The sequence below is a fragment of the Tyto alba genome, unplaced genomic scaffold (genome assembly GCF_018691265.1).
Source record: "Tyto alba isolate M040663 unplaced genomic scaffold, T.alba_DEE_v4.0 Super-Scaffold_9, whole genome shotgun sequence".
Classification (NCBI taxonomy): Eukaryota; Metazoa; Chordata; class Aves; order Strigiformes; family Tytonidae; genus Tyto; species Tyto alba.
Window position 1 is genome coordinate 25872805 of NW_024881330.1, and position 21355 is coordinate 25894159.

General features: G+C 46.7%; 1 protein-coding gene across 4 annotated transcripts in view; it reads right to left on the bottom strand.

Moving 5' to 3' along the window:
• LOC104356877 (neural-cadherin-like) overlaps nt 1-20338 on the bottom strand; it is a 61855-nt gene extending 41517 nt beyond the window's left edge. For 3 of the 4 annotated variants that reach the window (XM_042786208.1, XM_042786207.1, XM_042786209.1), the window contains exons 1-3: nt 19290-20338; nt 2891-3085; nt 2189-2414 (exon numbers count right to left, since the gene is read on the bottom strand). In XM_042786208.1, the coding sequence (XP_042642142.1) occupies nt 2189-2414; nt 2891-3085; nt 19290-20280 (1412 nt within the window). In that variant the 5' untranslated portion in view covers nt 20281-20338. Of the gene's footprint in view, nt 1-2184; nt 2415-2890; nt 3086-19289 lie in introns of those variants that run through there. The other variant, XM_042786210.1, reaches the window with a different exon arrangement.
• Between the last annotated feature and the right edge of the window lie 1017 nt (nt 20339-21355).

Sequence of the window (21355 nt, forward strand, 5' to 3'; positions counted from 1 at the left end):
GCAGGGCTGGGATAACAACACATTCCAACCCGCATTAACATGAAAACACCTTTTTCTTCCTGACTGTACCCTTCCAAATACTTGACAGCAGTTACTGGTTTAGCTTCAGTTACACAGATAACTGAGCTACTATACTTTTGACTTTCTTTGCAGCTGCATATTCAGAAAAGGAACAGGTTCAGAGATGGATAGGAAACCCACAAAGCACAGGGCCTTTCCAGATCCGGCTGTCTGCCCTGGCAGGACATGAAATGAATCTCTGCCTCCCTACTGTGACTTATGTTTTGAAGCTCCATCTCTCACACCAGTCTCTGGTCAGTGTGACAATACACTTTAAGTCCGTCTCAGTGAAAGCTCCAGGGAAGGAGAAAAATTTCCTTCTCTCTCCTCATTCAGTCTCTTTTAAGGAGTGGCACCTCTCCAGCAATTTTTCCAACTTCATCATCTCATTTTGAGGTTTCCTATTCCTTAAATGCTCTATGGCATTGCTCCACCTGCTATTCAATGCCTTAAAAACCCAGGCTGCTCTCAAGCAGCTGAACAGTGACAATAAAATGAGCCAGCTTGGCAGCATCTCCCCACTGTGGCTTGGCTTAGCTACTCTTCACGTAATGGCAGAGCTCCTTGGAGACTTTTCTGTATCTATTTGCACTTCACACAGGCATTGTTACCTCAAGAGTCTGGCAATGACTGCCTTTCTAAAAATTTAAATACAGGTCAAACGGGATACAAACAACTCCAAATCTGGTTAATGAAAAGACAGTATTTTTCAAGAACTCATTTATATCTGAAGTGCTCCAGGAGATGTGTAGCCAGGAGTTTGGCTGTTTTAATTCATGATGCAGTAAAGTAAGACCCTAAGAGCATTAAAATAATAATTTCAGCAGGATTCCAGCATCGCAGACTGCACCATGTGCCACACCGGAGACTCCGAAACACCAGAAAAGGCATCATTTCTTCTAGGACACACAACACTTTTTTTTTAAAGGGTACTAAGCAAACACATATGCACAGGCCTGAGAAGCAACAACACAGAAACGTCACTTTATTGTGCTTTGTGAAGTTCCTCCTAGACTGCAGGCAGGGAGCTCACCTAACACAGTACAACTTACTGTCCTGGGTTGAATGAGTGGTGGAGTTTTTTGGTGGCAGGGGAGGGGGCTATCAGGGCGGCCCCTTGTGAGAAGCTTCTTGAAGCTCCCCCAGCTCCACGTCAGCTCCACTTCTGTTTGGGAAATTGAGCCAATCGGCTGCGCCTCTGCGATAACGTATTTAAGAAGGGACGTGGTGACGGGCAGTGGGACTTGTGAGGAGGAGTTGGTGCAGCTGCATGAACACCAAGGTCAGTGGAGGAACGGAGGAAGAAAGGAGGGGGGAGGTGTGCCGGAGCAGAGACCCCCCTGTATCCTGTGGTGAGACGGCAGGGCGGCCCCCCCTGCCACCCATGAAGATCTACGGTGGAGCAGACATTGATTTATGGCCTGTTGTTCCTGCTCAGATGATCAAGGTTCTGTGCCTGAAGAAGGCCGGGGTCTCATGGGAATAGGTAGCCCCGCTGCTGTAATTCAGTACTGGGAGGATTGCAGCACGCGGGGGAGTCCCACGCCGGAGCAGCTCGGGAAGGGCTGCAGCCGTGGGAGGGAATCCAGTCGGAGGAAGTTAGTGACCCATGACGGAGCAGTGTGGGGAATGCTGCGGCCCATGGGAGGAATTCAAGTCAGAGAAAGTTTGTGGAGGACTGTCTCCTGTGAGAGGGGGACCACGATGGAGCAGGGGGTAACAAGTTTTGGACACTCCCCTCACCGAAGATGAAGGAAGTGGCAGCTCTGACTGCACCCCCCCATTCCCTGCCCCTGTGCCACTGGGGGAGGAGGTAGAGATATCGGGAGCAGAGCTGAGCCTGGGAAGAAGGGAGGGGTGGGGGAAGGTGTTCTCAAGATGTGGCAATGCTTCTCACTGTCCTACTCTGTTATGTGTTGTTAGTGTCTGTAATAAATGTATGCTCTTTTTTCCTTCCCCTAACGAGTCTGCCTTTTGCTCGTGATCATAAAAGGGGGATTTTCCCCATCCCAGTCCTATCTTGAACCCCAAGCCTGTCTCTCTGTCCCTTCTCATTGCCGGAGGGGAAGGGAGAGAGAGGTGCTGCATTGTGGTTGGCTGCCAACCAGGCCTAAACCACGACACTTACTTTTCTTCTGCTGGAGTATTTTCAGGGACAAACACACTGTAGGACACGTTAGTGAACTGCGGAGGTCGGGAGCCTGCCAGGATGGAAATGGAGGCGTAGGGGGTTTTGTTGCTGTATCCATCAGTGGCCTCCACCGTAAGCACGTACTCCTTGTTCCGCGTCAAAGGCAAGCCAGTCGTCACAATACCGCCAGTATCCTTATCTACTCGGAATCGCTCTTCACCACCTATCAATAGATGCACAAAACTGGTCTGAAAAATGCCCCACAGCAAGAACATTTGCATCTTCACTATTTTAAGGTAAGCTATCCTCAAATCATCTACCTATGTCCTTGCATGCACTTCTTTTTTCTTCTCCAGTTGTGCACCTTATCTTTCACTCACAGTCTGCTCTGTTGACTGGTGCAGTGTAAAAGAGACAAGAATTAGCTTTAGGCTAATGGTAAGGCTGCAAGCGATTTCAAAATAGAAGTAAAGCAAAGGAAGTGGCAGCAAGGAAGATTCCCATCTATATAACTGTTTTACTTAAAGAACATCCAGCTTCTACTTGCTGCACCCGCTGTATCCTTAAGGATTCCCCAAGGGAAAAATATATCAATGGAATGACAAAATGTGAAATTGTTAAGAAAAACCTACAACTTAACAGAATATTACCTTTTTTTTTTTTTTTTTTTTTTTTTTTTTTTTTCCAGAACAGACCTACCTGCAATGAGTGTGTAAGTTATCCCAGCACTGGTGTTTTCATTGTTACTGTAATATGCGACAAGCTGGTAGATGAGCGTGCCTCTTCGGGCGTCTGGATCGACACGTGCCAGGTAGGGGTATGGGAACATGCCCCAGGACAGAAGTTCCTCTTCCGGGGCAAGGAGTGTCACATGGCAGAGGTACCAGTCATTATCTGCAAAAGATGAGCCGATTTCTAGACAGCTTGTCCACAAACTTTAATCGAGAATGTTTAAGATCCTATTTATTGATATCTGTAAACAAAATGAATTGCCCATCACATTTGTCCTATCACATGCACAAAAAATTCAGTACAGATATGGACTTCAGCAGCTCAATGTGCACTAAATGCAGTTAACAAGTAATTAAAAATACTTTCAATAATAGCTTTTAATTAGTGAAATATGCATATAAAATACTATGTCAGTTACAGCACTTGCCGTGACAGTTTCAAGTGTGTGCTTATGCAGACTTGGGTGAAATCTGGCCTTTTCATTTTCAACAAATTCAGCAAAAATGTTGCCAGTTTTACCAAGTCAGGTTTAGGGTTTATTAAAATATTTCTCTTAAAAATCAGTGGAATTGGTAAGCAATCAAAACTCCTTAAAATTCTCCCAGCTCAAACACAAATTTGTTCAGTTTTCTCAAGCCACTGGACGTTCAAGGAAAGGCAGAAGTGCCTTCACCTTCTGCCCCCAGCATCCCATCTGACTGCACCTGAGTGAAATACTGGCTTTGAAACCAAACCCCTGCAGGGCAAAGCCTGGGGCTTTGCTTCTGCAGGGAGAGGCAAGCGAGGGGGGAGGTCAGCCAGCAGCTGTATCCAGAGCCAGGGAGAGCGCCTGGCCAGGCTAGGACAGCACAAACTGCTCTCTACCGGGCATGGAGGATCCATGGTTGGCAGCAAGCACCTCTACCTGAAGCCCTGGAGAAAAATGGCACATATACTGACTGCAACTGTATTGTTTTGTGGGTAAGAAGTGACCTCCAATACCTAAAACAATGGGTGCAGATGGTTGCATCTGCCCAACCTTGGACTGTCAGACTTGGGAGCAGCCTGGAAGGACCACCACCACCAAGCATCTGACCTCCAACCCCTCTGACCTCCAACCGGTACCACGGTCTGAGGGCATTCAGCTAGCAGGGTTGACCATCAGTGGGGCAACTCCTGGGATCACCTCAGATCTGCTCCCGGGGTGGCTGTGCCACCACTAGTGCCAGCCCAAGAAAAGGGGTGAACCCTTGACATGCAGAAGGGCTGTCCACGGAGAAAAAAAGAGAAGGAACCTTCTGCTGCAAAGAACTCGCAGGGATCTAATCACAGTATTTTTACATCTTGGGAGACCTAAATTCAAACCTTTTGAACTCACAGCAACTTGCTAACAGATGCTAAAGGCACATATGAGCTTCCTGAATAAATTTTCCTGAGTCCGTTTGTGTTCCAGAGGTGGCCCTGGGATTTTACTTCAGATCAAAATGAATATATTAGTGAATGTATAAAACAAGTTCAAATAAAAACCAAACCAGAAACCAAATGTAGAAAGGGGGAGTAGAAGAGTACATATGAGAAATGCGTGTTGTCTGTCTGATAAAATGTGATCACATACTTGAACAAACAGCACTGAGATTGCAGGTTTGTTAAAAGCTACACCACTATCAAAAGAAACATCCAGCCTGGTGTACATATGTCTCATACAGGAAACCCCTGACCGCTGCCTTCAGGAAGGCCACATTTCACACAGGATGGAAGAGGACAGCAGCACGTGGACAAAACCAGCAGTAAAGGCAAGAAGTAAGCTATAAATTCCGAACAATTTTTAACTGTAAACCTCAGGGTTCCAATACTAAATAAAAGACTACCCACAGATAGAGACATCTGCTGACATGCAAGACCTGTATTTACTAGCAGCCTTACCCCACAGTAAAAATATGGGCTGGACAAATTTGCCAGAGGTAATCATTCCCAGGAGGGAAAAGACTTCGTTGAAGTTTTGTAGGTTTTTAAAGTATTTAAAATAATTTAAAACATGGTTTCTTTAGCTAACGGAAATTCTTAGATTACATGGTTTCTGGTTTTTTAATGCACTGACATTGTATATGTGGGAACATTTGTTAAACACACTCCTCTAAGAATTTTTTTCTTGTATTGCTCACTGTAACACAAGGCACAACCTACAGCATGAGTTAGTGGCTCACAAGAGCAGCCGTAGTGGTCAGTATTTTATCCATAGCCAAGGGAAACACACGTCGTAATTAGCCCAGTTATAGACAGTGTCATTTTGCTAGGGCCAAATAACAGAATGAAAATTTGTAGGCACACAGAATTAAAACACATTTTTGTTCATTCAGTGGTCTAATTCAGGCAGTTCTAATTTCTGATAAGGTGAATATCTAGTTGAGCATTATTCACATTTAGTGAAACCTAGAAATGATTTCAAAGAATTATAATCATGCAACTTATTCCTAAACATTGTCCCATGTAGGTGATCCAAGTGTTAAATATCAATCAATAATGAAGTCCTAACCCTGATGTAAGAATTGTAAACACCACCACCATGTCAAAATATCAGCCCTAAATCAGAGCTTTATGCTTTAAAAACACAGACAAGGGAAAAAATTTCACTGACCTCAGAACACCACATCAGGGGAAACATTTGTGTTGCTCAAATTAATGACAATTTTCTGGACTTCTACAAAAACTTCACCTTCCCCCCTTCTGAAATGGGCATTTAAATAGACTCATAGAATCATAGAATCATTTAGGTTGGAAAAAACCCTTAAGACCATTGAGTCCAACCATTAACCTACCACTGCCAAGTCCACCACTAAGCCATGTCCATAAGCACCACATCTACGCATCTTTTAAATACCTTCAGGGATGGTTACTCCATCACTTCCCTGGGCAGCCTGTTCCAAGGCATGACAACCCTTTTGGTGAAGAATTTTTTCCTAATATCCAATCTAAACCTTCCCTGGTGCAACTTGAGGCCATTTCCTCTTGTCCTATTTCTTGTTACTTGGGAGAAGAGACTGACACCCACCTCACTATAACCTCCTTTCAGGTAGCTGTAGAGAGCGATAAGGTCTTCCCTGAAACTCCTTTTCTCCAGGCTAAACCACCCCAGGTCCCTCAGCTGCTTCTCATAAGATTTGTGCTCTAGACCCTTCACCAGCTTCATTGCCCTTCTCTGGACACGCTCCAGCACCTCAGTATGTTCCTTGTAGTGGTGAGCCCAAAACTGAACACAGTATTTGAGGTATGGCCTCACCAGTGCTGAGCACAGGGTGATGACCACTACGTAGTCCTGATGGCCACGCTATTTCTGATACAAGCCAGGATGCTATTGGTGGTCCTGGCCACCTGGGCACATTGCTGGCCCATGTTCAATCCCCACTGAACCTTGGTAAAATTGTGACGCTAGCAAGGCCTCAGATCATAGACTCATGGGATGGATGAGGTTGGCAAGAACCTCTGGAGGTCATCTGGTCCAACCTAGAGCCAGTTGCTCAGGACCGTGTCCACATAGCTTTTGAATATCTCCAAGAAGAGAGACTCCACAACCTCCCTGGGTAACCTGTTCCACTGAACTAAAGTTCTGGGGACTGGATTTCAAAAAAAGATGTGAACCAGCCGGCAAGTGTGCAGAGAAGAGCAAAGAACACAACCAGAAAACATGGCCTGTCAGGAAAGGTGGTAAGCCCTGGAGATTCTCAGGAGGCTGCAAGGGCCATGCTGCCAGTGCTTTAAGATGCCAAAGAACTGATGTATGAAGTCAGTCAGCTGTTCCCTACCCCACAAAACAAAAAGTAACAAACTCTAATTCCCAAGGAATATAGTTGCATTAGATGGGGGGGGGGGGGGGGCGGGGGGAGGGGAAAGGGGGAAAACAATTTTTTGATTGTAAGGACCATTTGATAGTGGCTATTGAGGTGAGAGATCATCCATCAATGAGATCTTTAAGACCTGACTAGACTAATACCTGCCAGCAATCACTTTGTTATAGCAAAGCCTGCCTCTAGGCAGGGGTACAGTAACAGCAAGATTGTTAAATCCTTTCCATCACATTTTAATCCCCCTGCCCTTCAGCTGTTGCATCTCATTGATTTACTGAAGCTTACATGTTCACGTGTCACTCGTTCCCCAGCAGCCTAAGGGAATTTCTAGCATAAACACTCTTTGGACCTTGTGTTTTTCTTTGCTGTTCACTTAAAGGTGAGAAGTGAGGGAAGGAGTGAATGCTGCTCTACAAACAGACAGTGCCACACATGAAAGGAAAAACAGAGGATGAGGCAAAACCTGGAGGGCTGAAGCACAGCAGCTGTTGGTAATAAACTTCAGCTACCAGCTGGAACGTCTTTCTGCAGCTGAGATGTGGCTTACTCCTTCAGCCCTTCAGCATTTATTTCTGGTTTTAAGACTTGAAGGAGCAGAGCTGTTCTCTCTGTTCAAGTAAACAAAACTTTAACTGAAGCAACCTCCAAGCATTCTTACAAAACAGCCCACGTTATCTGCATACAGACATCAGAGCTCTGATTCTGGCAGGGAGAGAATGGAAGTAGTAAGGTGGGTGTCCGCTTATTTTACCAAGTAACAAGTGATAGGATGAGAGGAAATGGCTTGAAGTTGTGCCAGGGGAGGTTTAGATTGGATATTAGGAAAAATTTCTTCACCAAAAGGGTTGTCAAGCATTGGAAAAGGCTGCCCAGGGAAGTGGTGGAGTCACCATCCCTGAAGGTATTTAAAAAAACTGTGTAGATGTGGTGCTTAGGGACATGGTTTGATGGTGGACTTGGCAGTGCTAGGTTAACGGTTGGATTTGTTGATCTTAAAGGTCTTTTCCAACCTAAATGATTCTATGATTCTATGAAGAAAAGATTGTTATAAAGGTCAGGTCTGAGTTGGATCAAGTCCCAAACTGTAAAAAAAAGTGTTGAATACATATCAGAGACTAACTGGAGGCCAGTCAAACCCTATTTTGCCCTATCATTCAGAAACAGCTGTTCAGAAGCTGCAATTTGAGCCTTTGCCACTCAGGGGTATGAACATTTCTGTTCTGGTAGCTCTCTCCTCTTTGCACAGACACCAGGAATGACAAACTCAAGGATTTTAAGGTGTTACAGATACGTGGCAATCAAATACTCTGGAAAATTATTGCATTGACTTGAAACAAGTCAGTGAAACAAAAGCAGTCTTGATAAAGTAGGGGTTTTTTTTCCAGCAATGCATTGGTTTTTCAACTGTCATAACTGCAAAGACATTAACAAATCAAGCCTCTGAAATCAATAGTGTTTTATTTTGTTCCAGCAACACAACCGCAGCATCCCATTCAATCAAAATGCAACATCACCCAGTGATGTTACAGCTCACCCATTTTGTCAGTACGAATCATCCACTAGAAAGAAGGAAAGGGGCACATTTTTCTTGAGATACCAGTATATCACCAAGGCTTCATCTCTACCCCTTATTTACATATAAGAAAAGCATGTCAGGGATGTCATGAAAGGGATGTCAGCCAACTGCCAGCCATGAGGAACCGAAGTAAAAGAGTTAGGACGTAGCAAGAGCAAGGATGAGGGAACTCGCCACATGGCCATCCAACAATGAAGAGCTGCTAACTTTCTGTCTTTGAGGGATAAACACACTTAAGCAGATCACAGTAGATATACCTGCACCATCCTTGGAAAAGAGCAAGAAAGCAAAGAACAAACTAGAAAAGGATTTTAAACTGCAAGTGGCTATTCTTCCAAGCTTGTATCAATTCTGTATTCCTTTAATCATTTATTTTCCTCCCTTAAGAGAAGGAGCAAACACGATAGAAGTAATTTTCTTTTCCTGAGATGAGGATGAGAGCTGCACTGGCTGGTGTGGGTTTGACAATACTAATGTTGGAAAGCTGAGAAGTAAAAAATGTACATAAAAAATGTTAGTTTATGTTCTGCTTATATCCCCTCTGGCAAAATGAATCATTTAAATGTAAAAGAGACAGCATGGTATGTGAAGACATTTCTGAAGTACCCAGCTTGAAATAGGACATCAAGGCAGGATGCCCACACAGCCCATCGTGCTGTCAGGCCACACTGTTACCCCTCAGTGGCAGGGCAAGACAACAGGAACTTTGGCTCACTATCGAACCCTCACCTCTACTTACCTCTCACGAGACCCCACCTGGAGTTCTGTGTCCAGCTCTGGGGTCCCCAGCATGAGAAGGACATAGACCTGCTCGAGTGGGTCCAGAAGAGGTTGCAAAGATGATCAGAGGGGGCTGGAGCACCTCCCCTGTGAGGCCAGGCTGAGAGAGTTGGGGGTGTTCAGCCTGGAGGAGAGAAGGCTCCAGGGAGAGCTTAGAGTGGCCTCCCAGGGCTTAAAGGGGGGACAGGAAGGATGGGGAGGGACTCTTCAGCAGGGGGTGTAGGGATAGGATGAGGAGTCATGGTTTTAAACTGAAAGAGAGCAGAATTAGATTAGATATAAGAAATAAATTTTCCTGTGAGGGTGGTGAGACACTGGCCCAGGGTGCCCAGAGCAGCTGTGGCTGCCCCCTCCCTGGAAGGGTTCAAGGCCAGGTTGGACGGGGCTGGGAGCACCCTGGGCTGGTGGAAGGTGTCCCTGCCCGGGGCAGCACAGCTGGAACTAGATGATATTTCTGGTCCTTTCCAACCCAAACCATTCTATGAAATCCATACCTGAGAAATGGTTACTATCGCGGCTAAGAAACTCTTGTCATCTTCTGGCCCAAGACATAAAATTAGTTTCAAATTACATGTATTTCCTCCAATTAAAAAGAATGTAATTGCCAGAAAACACCTGACACACTGAATAAGTTAATAAACTTCTGTATCAAATATGATAAAAAATTACATTTGAGATAGAAAATATCTTGTGTATGTATACATATACAAATAAATATAACTTGTCCTAGAAGTCCTATAAGTGCTTGTCCTACAAATTTGCAATTTTCCTTATAAATGACAATTTTCAAGAGTAATTCTTTTTAAATGTAATTGGATATACTGAAGACTATGAAAAGATCACTGTGTTTTGGTAGAAGCAAAAAGAAAAAAAAGGAGTCATTTATTTAGGCTTCAGTTGCCTTCAGACTCCAGAGGCCCCTGCAGACAGGGCAGGTATGGAGGCAGCCGGGTAAAATTCTTTGCAGTCAGCAGCTTGCACGGAACATGACGGCAGGCAGCGGCCATCCCTGTGAACGCTACCAACACGATGTGTTCTCATGTTGACACGGCACTTCAGTGTGAAGATTGGGGAACTATCATCTCTTTCTGAGATCTACAGCAGAGATCAGACTCTGCTTGCCACAAGAAATGTTTTTCCATTTTTTGGTAATGTTTAGTGTTACAGTCACCAGAGGTTACAATGTGTGGTTCACACTCCACTCTCTCACATGTATGATGGATCTGAGGAGCCTTGGGAAAAATCAAGGGAAAGAAAACAAAGGGGATTTGTGCAGGAAGACACGAGAAAACACTAGACTAATCGGAAACGGTAATCCTTAGAGTTTAAGGATACTACACTTCACACTCCTCCTCAACACACAGTGATTTAAAGATAAGCTGCTGACAGCAGTGAATACTTCCCTTCCCTTAGCTAGCAGCCCCATCCCCTTGATGAGGCTCCAGCGAAGAGGGAGACAAGGTCTCCTGCTCCTCTGGGGGAGCAGAGAAAAAGCCCCAGCTGTCCCCACTGACATCTGTGCAAGTCAACAGGGCTAGAATTGGGGTGAAACCCCCCAGCAGAGTTACTTAAACTACAGGCACAATGGATGACTGAAGCACCAAGAAGCAGCTTCTATGCCCCTCAAAAGATACAGACAACCAATTCCCCCTACTGTCATCTAATACTGTCATGATATTCAACGAAAATGTCTCCTTGTTTTGGTTGTTTTTTCTTGGGTTTTTAGTTTTGTTTTCTGTTTTTCTTTCAAGGATCGTTCACTTCTCTCACATTTTGTAAGACAGCTTTGCATAAACCACCTCACAAATCATAAATGCCCTTTCATTAGCCTTTCCATGGTTAGGTGCTCTATGGTTGCAAGACATGCTGGTGCCTCAGTTTCTAACCATTATTCTTGACTATCAACAGATATTTTTAAAATTCCAGCTGCTTTTAAACATTCCAGTCTTTATACAAGATTGAGTCGCTCTGTTAAGTATCTCATAAACTAACTCTAAACCATCCTCATCCTCAAAGCACCTGCAATCCAGTCCTCATCCACTGCACAGTATCCTACAAACACTGAAGTGTTGAATCTGAAAAAAAATGAAAGTACATATGGACATGCCTCATGAAAGCTCCTGCATGTATATTTTCGGGCCTTTCAGAAATTTCCCCAAAACTAAAGTATACGTAGGAATAATCTCCTTAAGAGTATTTAAACTTTCAACAAAATGTCTTATAGCAGTAATTAATCTTTAACCAGAGTTCATCATCACTTTTAGAAATATCTTTTAGCCTAAATAACTGGTATTTACACAATCATGCTGTCTGTTGTGCCCCCTCTCTCCTGCCCAAGTGTCTTTTGAATCTGGTGGCCAGTTTGTCTTACAAGCTTTATGAAAGTCAGCAGCTGGCTAGAAGACAGGGATCCCAAATAAGGGTGCCCACTGAGGGAAGGGAAAAGGAAAAGCAGCTCTCGCTTGGTCTCTAAGAGCAGACCAGTCCAGCAATGCCTACAATGCTCCTGTGTCTGCCCCATCTACCCCACGTGCTGTCACCCCTCCTGGGAGAAGCGCTGGGGTGAGGAGGAGCTCTCACAGCAGGGAGAGCCTTCACAGCACAGGTGTCCCCTCCAGAACTAAAGCCTTAATTTTCCAAATTCCTTTTCTCCAAATCCTCCAAATCTCCAATTAAGAAAAGTTGTCCAGAGCAGTTTTAGTACAGCTAGTCTGCTGTCATGAAAATGATGGGTCAGCTCCGCCCCAGACACTGAAGTTTCTGTTAATTAACAGATTTGATTTCTCAAAAATACTCCTAATGTTTGGATACAATGCTGGGGGGTATCACATTCCCTTGTAACACACTAGCATACCAACTGGGCTCTGCTGGACTAAGCAGAGTGCTGTGTCTTGAAGTCAGGATAATACCCTCACTATCCCAGTTACTGAAATAGGTCTCTCTACTCCCTTGAAAGCCCACAAACCACTTTCCATAGCCACGGAGCCACGGGGCTACACGACCATACCGACAGCTTCGTCTAACGCTATGTCAGTGGGTTTCAGCTTCCCCTCCTTGGTTAACCACAGCCAGCAAGCTTGACAAACCAGCCTGCAGAGATCACTCTGCATTATTTTCATGACATATTTCTTAATATACACCAGCATGTGGACAAGTTTCCTACTCAAACACCACCTCTCCAATTTTAGGAGGCAAGGTCTAGGTCTTGCTTACCTCAATACCATCTGTAGACTTAGCCAGTGGGATCATCAGAGCTAAAAGGCAATTGCAGGTGGCACTGCACACACAGGCAGCAAAGACAAATCCACAGGCAATTTTTCACTTTTTGTGGGAATGCATAGCTACAGCAGGTACCTCCATCACACTGGGTATCTGAGCCACCTATGGCATTTTTGGGGCTGCAAAGACGTCTCCACAGGCAGAAGTCTATACATCACAGGAAAATCTTCAGGCAGATGCAGGAATAGGACTGCAAAATCCATCATATCTTTTCTGCTACCACATCACCCTGCTCTAGTCATTAAAGTTTGACTGTGGTGTCATCCTCTAGTTTTTAAAATGTTTCCATTTTTTTGTTTGTTTGTTTGTTTCCAGAGGAAGGCTCTGAAGCACTGTTAGACCTGTGATTATGGAAGTAGCATATTTGCCTCAACCCTTAAATCTACTGTATCTGCAAACACAGCTGCCCATTACCACCCAACCACAAGGATTAGGAACCTTTCACAGCACCGCTGAGAAGGTGGGAAGAACAATTATTTACAGGATCTCAAAAACTTCCAGATGACAGGATTCTTCATAAAACAAGTTCTTTATACTACAACTTGTCATGTTAACAGCCTACTAATCACCATTAAAAGATGCTATTAAATACTATACAATCCATAATTATTTGCAGGCACACCAGTTGGTAAGGAAGTCAGACCATGCTGACATAGTAAAAATAGCTGAGGAGTCAGCAGCACAGAGGACATTTGGGGATTTTTTTTATCTTTCTTTTAAAGAAGAAAAGTGCAAGGACAACTGTAACCTTGGCATTTAGAAGTTGCTTCTCTTTGCAGATCATTCAGCTTTTACTGTTGATAGGAGGGAGAGACACATTCTTTGGGTCTGTTTCCATCACTCACAAATTCATCTTCTACTCTCTGGTCAATATTTCACGAAGCAGGTGAAACAATACGGACAAAATAGACATTTAGACTGTACTTATGTCACTGAAGTGAAACTCCCTGCAAGGTCTCTTGTCTGCTAACAACTGGACAAGTTCCTAATTGCTGTCTCTGCCTTCCTGTCGTCCCACGCAACACAGCACCTACTCTTCCTCATTAAAGTGGCACTTATGAAGTTTAAAGTAGCTTGCGTGGAGCATAAAGGATCCTCTTCCTGAGAGGCAAAATCCAATTTCTGCAGTGGTTAGGAATGACTTCACTTCCAGGCCCAGTCTTTCTGCAGAAAAGCTAGAGACATTTGTTCTTTTGTCCGTGTTGTCCTTTAACATATCTCTTCTAGAGGTTTGTTCAAGTGGTTTTAAAACAAAAAAAGTTGATTGCTGAGGCTTCATGCAATAAGAGCTGTTCCTGTGATCATACTTTGAGTGTATTAACTTCTTTCTGGACACTTAAAAAGTTATCACTTATTAAAAAGTCACCAGCAAAATACCAGTAATTTTTTTTTTTCCTGCAGCAATAGCATGTTTTACATGTACAAAGAGATGCCAAAAATAGTCACAGCAATATTTCTTGTTAACCACTGGATGCAACAGTAGGAGATGCACCTCAGACCCAGCAGCACGTGCACCTTTGGGAAAGGTGGGCAGCAGTGTTTGGATTAACCAGAGCAGCAGCCTCCAAAGGAGCTCTGTGCTGTTTCCTGTGCTGTGTCCTAAGAACTGAAAAGGTAGAGTCTATTGACTACATTCCAGTTCTCCTTATACACCAAATTTCTAAACAGATCCTATTCCCCTTCCGCAGACACATCCCTCACCACTTTGCCACTTCTCTCATGAAGCAGATGTCTATTCCATATGAACAGCATTTATTTACTCGCTCAAAAGCTCAGCCAGCCCATCTGATGTAAAGCAAGTGCATCTGTAGTCGTATGCACAAACCGCTCCCTACCTCACTCTGCTGTCACCAAGTGCTGCTTTTAGGTCCTTCCAGCAGCAACGTGCAAGACAGGGAAGAGCACGTAGTTACAGGAACAGAACCCCAAGTCCCTTCCGTCCGCCTGCTTCCTCCAGGCAAGTTTTTAAAGGCTGTTCTTAAACTTTCTGCTGTACTTTTGCTTCAATTTTGGGCCGTTGCCACTGGCATGCCAACCTCAGTGCTCAGGCGGAAAGTCCAGCACTGCTGAGTTACGCGCCAGCCAGGGTCTGGCCGCTTCAGCGAGGAAACACTAGTGCCTGCACCAAAACGCCTGCCGAGAAGCCACCGCCGCTCCCTGCCAGGGCAGCTGTCAAGGCCCAGCGGGGACGCACGGACGGGAACAAATTCAATTCCACCTCCAAGCTGTATTCCCAAACGAGAAAGCTACGTGCGCATCTGCCTAGGGATGCTTGTATGAATAAACCGCTTGTGCAAACACGGCATCTGCGAATTTGGGGCCTCCCATGTGTAATGCAGGTGTGAAAAAGCAGCTGCAGATCAGCCAGCTCCTGCCTGGGCACAAAAATTAAACCCCTGCCGCGCACCACACGGTGCTCTCGGAGCGTGAGACAACACTGAGGGCATGCAGGGATATTTCTGGCATGGTGCAGCTTTGATCCGGGTCTAAACCGGATTTTTAAATGCCTTCCTGCTGTTGTAATGTAATGAAAACTCAGAAATATGAAATCACAGGCTCTATAAAAGGATTTAAGATGTTAACATTAAGAATAAATGGTTGAAAATTCTATTTTGAAGTCTCTTATTGCTTTTCTTTTTAACTTGTTATGATAATAGCTTCTTATGTACCTTATTAAGAATACTTGTAACATAAACTTTGCATTTACCTCTTCAGTTTTTAAGTTTTTTGTTCATTTCTCAGCCATAGACCTTATCAGACGTTCTTACCACCTATTTATTGCCTCTTGGTCATTATATATTTTTACATCCATTTTTTTTTACAGGAAGATTCTTCCAAAGATACATACAGAAAAGGTAATACAATAACCTTCATCCTGGAGCTTGTTGTTTTGTCTAATGATCCCTGGCCATTAAAATGGTTTCACAGTTTAAGTGAAGCAAGCTTTTTTTCTGTCGGCACCTGAATTTTAAGGCATTGCAGTGGTATCCACAGATGGTTTTAATCAGTCTGATACTAGGAGGGGGGGAAAAAAAAAAAAAAAAAGCAGTATATAGTATGACCTCCAAACCTGACTGCCAGGTCAGATTTCTGTTTCTGGAGTCAGATGTATTTTGTTCTAAAAATGCCAGGGGGTGCCAGGAAGTAATAGGACATTTCTGGCTCCATTAAGGAAAACAAACCAAAACCCTATGCTGTGTATTGATTTGAAATCATAGCCAGCAAACATATATGTATAATTTGTTAATTTTTACAGAAGCTGTATTATGGGGATTGAAAGATTTTCCCTTCCTAGTAGGTATCCTGGTGAAAATTTTTTAAGAATGTGCAAGGGACTCAAACCATGTAATCTTTTTGCGTGCAGTCTAGGCTGTATTTTCAGGAATTTCAAGATTTGACAGATGCCTTTTTAAAAAGTAGTTTGCTTCTAGTGAGTCATAAGGGTTCAGCACTGATCATATTCTACCTGAGAAAGAGCATTATGCTACAGCCTCCTCAGTCAGATTTAAGATCTATCTCACTGGAATTGAGTTACAGTAGTAAATAGTTGTTATCCCACCTGAAAGAGAACAGGGGACGAAAGATCCATCTCACTTCCAAAACTTGAAAATACTAAACAGCCTTGACTCTGTTTTATTCATTTCAGTCATAAACTAACTGCTGGTGTTTACCTAGCTTTGATGTCTCGAAGCATCCCAGATTTAAAGGGTTGCTAGCTTCAAGCTTACTCTTCAGAGCACTACAGACTTACGGAAGGGAAGACATTTGTCCTGCTGCGTTTTCTTTGAGTCCCTCTTGCTGTTAACGAAAAATAACCTTGGTAGATTATAGAATGACTTCTTACCACGGGTGTTTTCAGTTTGGTAGCACGTGGGCTGTATCTGCAGTGTCAGTATGTGCAGGAGCACGGAAATCACCCCTTGGGTCTCACTGTCCCAAGCCAACGCAGCTTGTGCTCTGTAAGCCCTTTGTGGCAGGCTCGTAACATTCAGGAAAAAACAACAAAAGAAAACAAACCAAACCAGAGCTGAAAGTCTGCTAGAGTCAAAGAAGTGGGGTAAGGAATTATGTTCTTTCATTTTTTGAAACATGATACACAAAGTCCTAAACGCAAAGCTTCTACACAGCCTGCACCAGTACATACGGCCAGCGTCAGCAGGCACAGCTGTGGGTGGAGGAAGGGGAAAGGGTTGTGTAACCCTGCACGTCCCACCCTGTGGAAGTTGGTAACAACTGTGTGTGAGAACCTACGTGGGTGCTTGCAGGTGTGGGCCGGTGTGGATGAGCAGAGGCAGGCTCGGGAGGGGAAGGGAGCTACGGCCCCTTCAGCACCCCCAGCCCTCCCGCGCCCGGGCGAGGCGCCGTTCAGACACTGCGTTCAGTGTTTCCAGGATGTTCAACGTGCCGGAAGAAATCCTGGATGAGGAAATGGTGGGTTTGTAGCTCGTAGCAGAGTCTTGTCCGAACTCCAGGTCTCAACCCCGCAACTACACCCGTGCGGAGCCCAGAACAGCAAGACTTTGAGGGACGGAGGCAACCTGCCAGATTCCTAAAGAAGCTGCTAACTGCCTTGTGTAGGTAAATAAGACAATTCACAGAAGTTGTGCAAACCTCTTTGCGATGCACAGTCCAGCTACCAAGTGTATATTCAATGGGAGAAGAACTGTATTTTCACAGTGCCAGCTACAGTGTCCCCACAGAACAGACAGCAACCTCATACACATCACTGCTACAACTGAGCAACAGGTTGGTTTATTTCAGTATTTCAACTGTGTACACAAACACCTTGTCTTCCTAGGACTACAGTTGCAAGAAACAATGCTCTATGTTACTATCTGACCTTTTTTTAAGCATCAAAAAAGTTTTGCTTTGTGAGAAAAAAAAAAAAACAAAAACCACAAAACAAAAACCCCAAGACACATGTTTCACTAGGAGAAGCAGCACTTGTGAACCACCTACTTCCATTCACAACTTTTACATCAGAGATAGCAATCAGTAAGGGTCCAATAGTTTTGTTTTTCAATTAATGAGAGGATTAAAAGTTTGGCACATGTTCCACAATATTGATTACTATGTGACCCACTGTTAATTATATTTAGTAAGAGGCATGAGGAAAAATGAGGAGCAGACCAAAGTAAATTCTATTCAGCTTTAGACAGTTCACTAGGTTTCTTCAGATAAAAAATAGATGCTCAAAGCCTCCCACCATTTCACCATTTCCCTGTAAAACAAGCAGCCAGAAAAAGGTCCCAAGTTCATTACTGTACAAAGTTATGAGAGAGTTTTGATTTTCAAAGCAGTTTAAAAGAGTGTCTAAATGACCTTGTCCCACTTGATCATCGAAATCCTTTCTCCCCGAGGCTCATCTCTTGTCAATATGTTATCAGTGTATAGACTGTGGTAAAAACATGCTGTACAGCACCAGATCGGAGAGGACAACTCGATTAATCATTTGTACAACACTGCTCACAAGGTTATTTGCTGTCATTACAAAAAAGCAAGATGGTGAAGCAATATGTCACCTTTCCAACTTCATCTTTAGCTTAAAGTAGAAGTTCTGCTTTCAATGTTGGGTGATTTATTTGAAGTTAGTGCCTAGAAATACTGCGCAGCATTTTTATTATGTTAAGTGTTTCTCATTTGCACAACACAGGCCATTTCTGCAAGAATAAATTTCTCAGGCAAGTGGCTCTGGGACTCGCAGGCTGCACACAGTGCACAGCGGTAAAGATCACAGCCCCCACCATGCTTCAACACATTTGTTTCCTCCCAGCTCTATGTTTCCCGTTTCCTAAGCATTAGGCAGTAAAAAACATTTTCAGAAAACTGTAAATATTCCCCCTATAGTTAAGTTGTAAACATCTAAGAAAAAAAACAACCAACCAACCAACAAATAAACCCCAAGCAAATGATGATGAGCAACATTATCAGAGACCTGAGCTACAAACACACTACAAAACTTACTCTGAATAAAATGAAAGCAACGCATGGAAAGGATGGCTCTTGCAGCTGTAATGCATTTCAAGCTTAACACGGTTTAAGAAGTTTAACAAGTCTAGCCATTCTCTTTGCTGCGTTATTAGGAGAACCATGCACAGGGTGCAGTCTGTTGACGTACAGAGGATTCACACAGCGGTAGGATATCTCCATTTAGCTCTCTACACCGACTCCTAGGATTCCAGATTCAGATCATTTTTATTTTTCGCCTGTCCTAAGCTCCCTGACATTTTGCAGCAGCTTCTTCCCCTCCCCACGCAGGGCTCTGCCGCTGCTGCAGCTGACTTCCAGCATCATTTCAGCGCGGCGCAGCGACCAGTGCCAGAAGGATCTCCCAGCTCCGTGGGCTGTGGCTGCAGGTCTGTGAGAGTGCACTGCACTGCCAGGGCAGTGTCACCTCTCCCTCCCCACGTCACGGAGGACCACAGAGAACAGAAGAGGCTCTCTCCCCCCGCTATAAGACAAGCTGTCTGCTGTGGTGTGCTCCCGCCTTTAACTGCTTGCTAACCCCTGAGCAGACCCCTCGGGTCCTACAGACGTGGACCTGCTGCGACAGGAATTCCTCACAACGCACCACCACCAAAAAAAAAAAAAAAAAAAAAAAAAAAAAAAACCAAAAAACAAACAAAAAAAAACCCCACAAACGAAAAAACCCACCATAAGCCACGTTTCATCTGTTTCTTTAAAGACAGGAGGCAAAAGTTCTGCCGGCGGTCCCGGAGAAGAGCCGGCACATCCCCACGCCACCAAACCCAGCCCGCGGCTCCCCACACCCCACGGAGGGCGGCATCCCCGCGGCCGCAGCTCTTGGCAGTGAGAAGTGCCCCGGCCCGCTCAGCGTGTGTCCCCCCCCCCCCCTCGGGGCCGCCCTCCGTCCCCACCCGGGGCGAGGCGCCCCATCCCGCCCCCCTACCTCGTCCTCCGCCGCCGTGCACCTTGACCGGCACCTCCGCCCGGTCCCCGGCTCGCAGCTCCCGCCGGAGGAAGAGCCGCCCCGACGTCCTGTCCACCCCCACGGGGGTGGCGCCGGGAGCCGCCAGCTCGAACCAGCCGCCCGCCGCCCGGTCGCGGTTGCGCGGGACGGTGAAAACGGTGTCGCCCACCCGCGCCCCGCGGGGCAGGCGGGCCGTGTAGCGCCGGGAGCCGGGCCCCGGCGGCGGCAACGACCGGACCCCCCGCCGCCGCCGGCCGCGCACGGCCAGGCGCAGGCACCGCGGGGGGCTGCGCAGCGGCCGCGGCCGGCCGTGGTCGCGGGCCGCGACGCAGAAGCGAAGCCGGCGCAGCCCCAGCAGCGAGCCCGCGGCCAGCACCTGCCCGCTGCCGGGCACCACGAAGAGCCGGCGGCCGGGGGCGCCCGGCGGCCAGGGCCCGTAAGCGAGGCGGGCGTTGGCGCCCTCGTCGCCGTCCGAGCCGCGGAGCCGGGCCACCTCCGCGCCCAGCGGGGCCAGCTCGTCCACCTCCGGCGGCAGGCGCGGCCGGTGGTCGTTGCGGTCCAGGACCCGCACCCGCAGCAGAGCCTCCCGGGGGGACCGGCCCGCCCGCCGCCGCCGCCGCAGCCGGTACTCGGGCCGCGCCTCCCGGTCCAGGCGCTCGGCCGTGCGGAGCAGCAGCAGCCCCCGCCCGCCCCCCGCCCGCCGCTGCAGCCAGAAGCGGGAGGCTCCGCGGCCGCCCAGCGCCCACTCCCCCGCCGGCTCCCCGGGGCTCAGCAGCCCCCGCAGCGGCACCCGCAAGCCCCGCACCCGCGTCCCCGCCGGGCTGTTCTCGGCCACTCGCCCGGAGAAGCGGAGCAGGCGGGGAGCGCCGCCCGGCCCCGGCCCCGGCCCCGCCGCCCCGCCGAGCAGCAGCAGCAGCAGCAGCAGCAGGACCGGGAGCCGCCCGCAGCCGCCCCGCCGCCCCCCACCCATCCCGCCGAGCCGAGAAGAGCGGAGCAACCCCACGCAGCGGCACTGCGCCGCGTACACCCACGCCGCGTGGAGACCCGGCCACTCAGAGCCGTGGGCGGGGACGGGGCGAGCCCGCCCACGGGTGGGCCCTGGGGACACCCCGCCCGTGGCGAAGCGGACTGCAACTCCGGACAAATTCCTAACTCCCGACCCGCCGGCGGAGCGGACACGGGAGGAGGAGCAGAGCGGCCCCGGGGGGGTGACTTCGGGGAAAACGGGCAACCTCCCGCTTTCCTGAGAGGGTATGAAAACCCCCAGCCAAGCTAAATGAGCAAACGGTGGAAGAAACGGGGGAAAAACCCCTGTTGCATAAAGGAGAGAGGGCCTTGGGATACTCGAGCCGTTGAAAAGTAGTTGTGACCAAGCAGATGTATTTCTCTGATATGAGCTGGGCTCGTCTTGGAAGTGTGGCCTCTCAGGAGTGCACGTACAGGTTACAGCTCCTTCAAGGAAGAAGCAGTTTTGGCAGAAGGACGAAGAGCAAAAACATGCTTCAGCATAATACATGAACAATAGCACTAATTATTGCCTTTAAAATTTCAGTCTTTGAGTGAAATATTTTGGGGAAAAGAACAGCGTGTGCAGCTCCTGAGAGCAATACTGCAATGGTCCTTCTGAATTAGGCAAACGCATCAGTCCTGCTAAACGTGCGTATAACAATCTGGGCGTGGGAATCGCTGCACTGGTTACACCGTGATCAGTGGAAGCGCAAATCCAAGACCACTCCAAAGCCCATCACTCTTCACTACTCGTCAGACCAAACAGTGATTTTCTCATTGCTCCAAGCACAAGCCTCTTCCATCCCTGCTAATAAACAAGAACAACAGTATCTCCCCTGGCATAGTGATGGGAACATTTTAGGAACAGCCTTTGGATGAGCCTCCACACCCAGCTGGTCAAACTATGTTGGTATTTTTCCATCAGAAATTCTCCCTCTTGCTGTTTTGAACACAGGTTGGCCAGTTTTACTAGAAGGCTGTTAGGAAGGCAGCGGAGTTTGTTGCCAGCTGTGTCGTAACGTCAGTGAGGGCATACT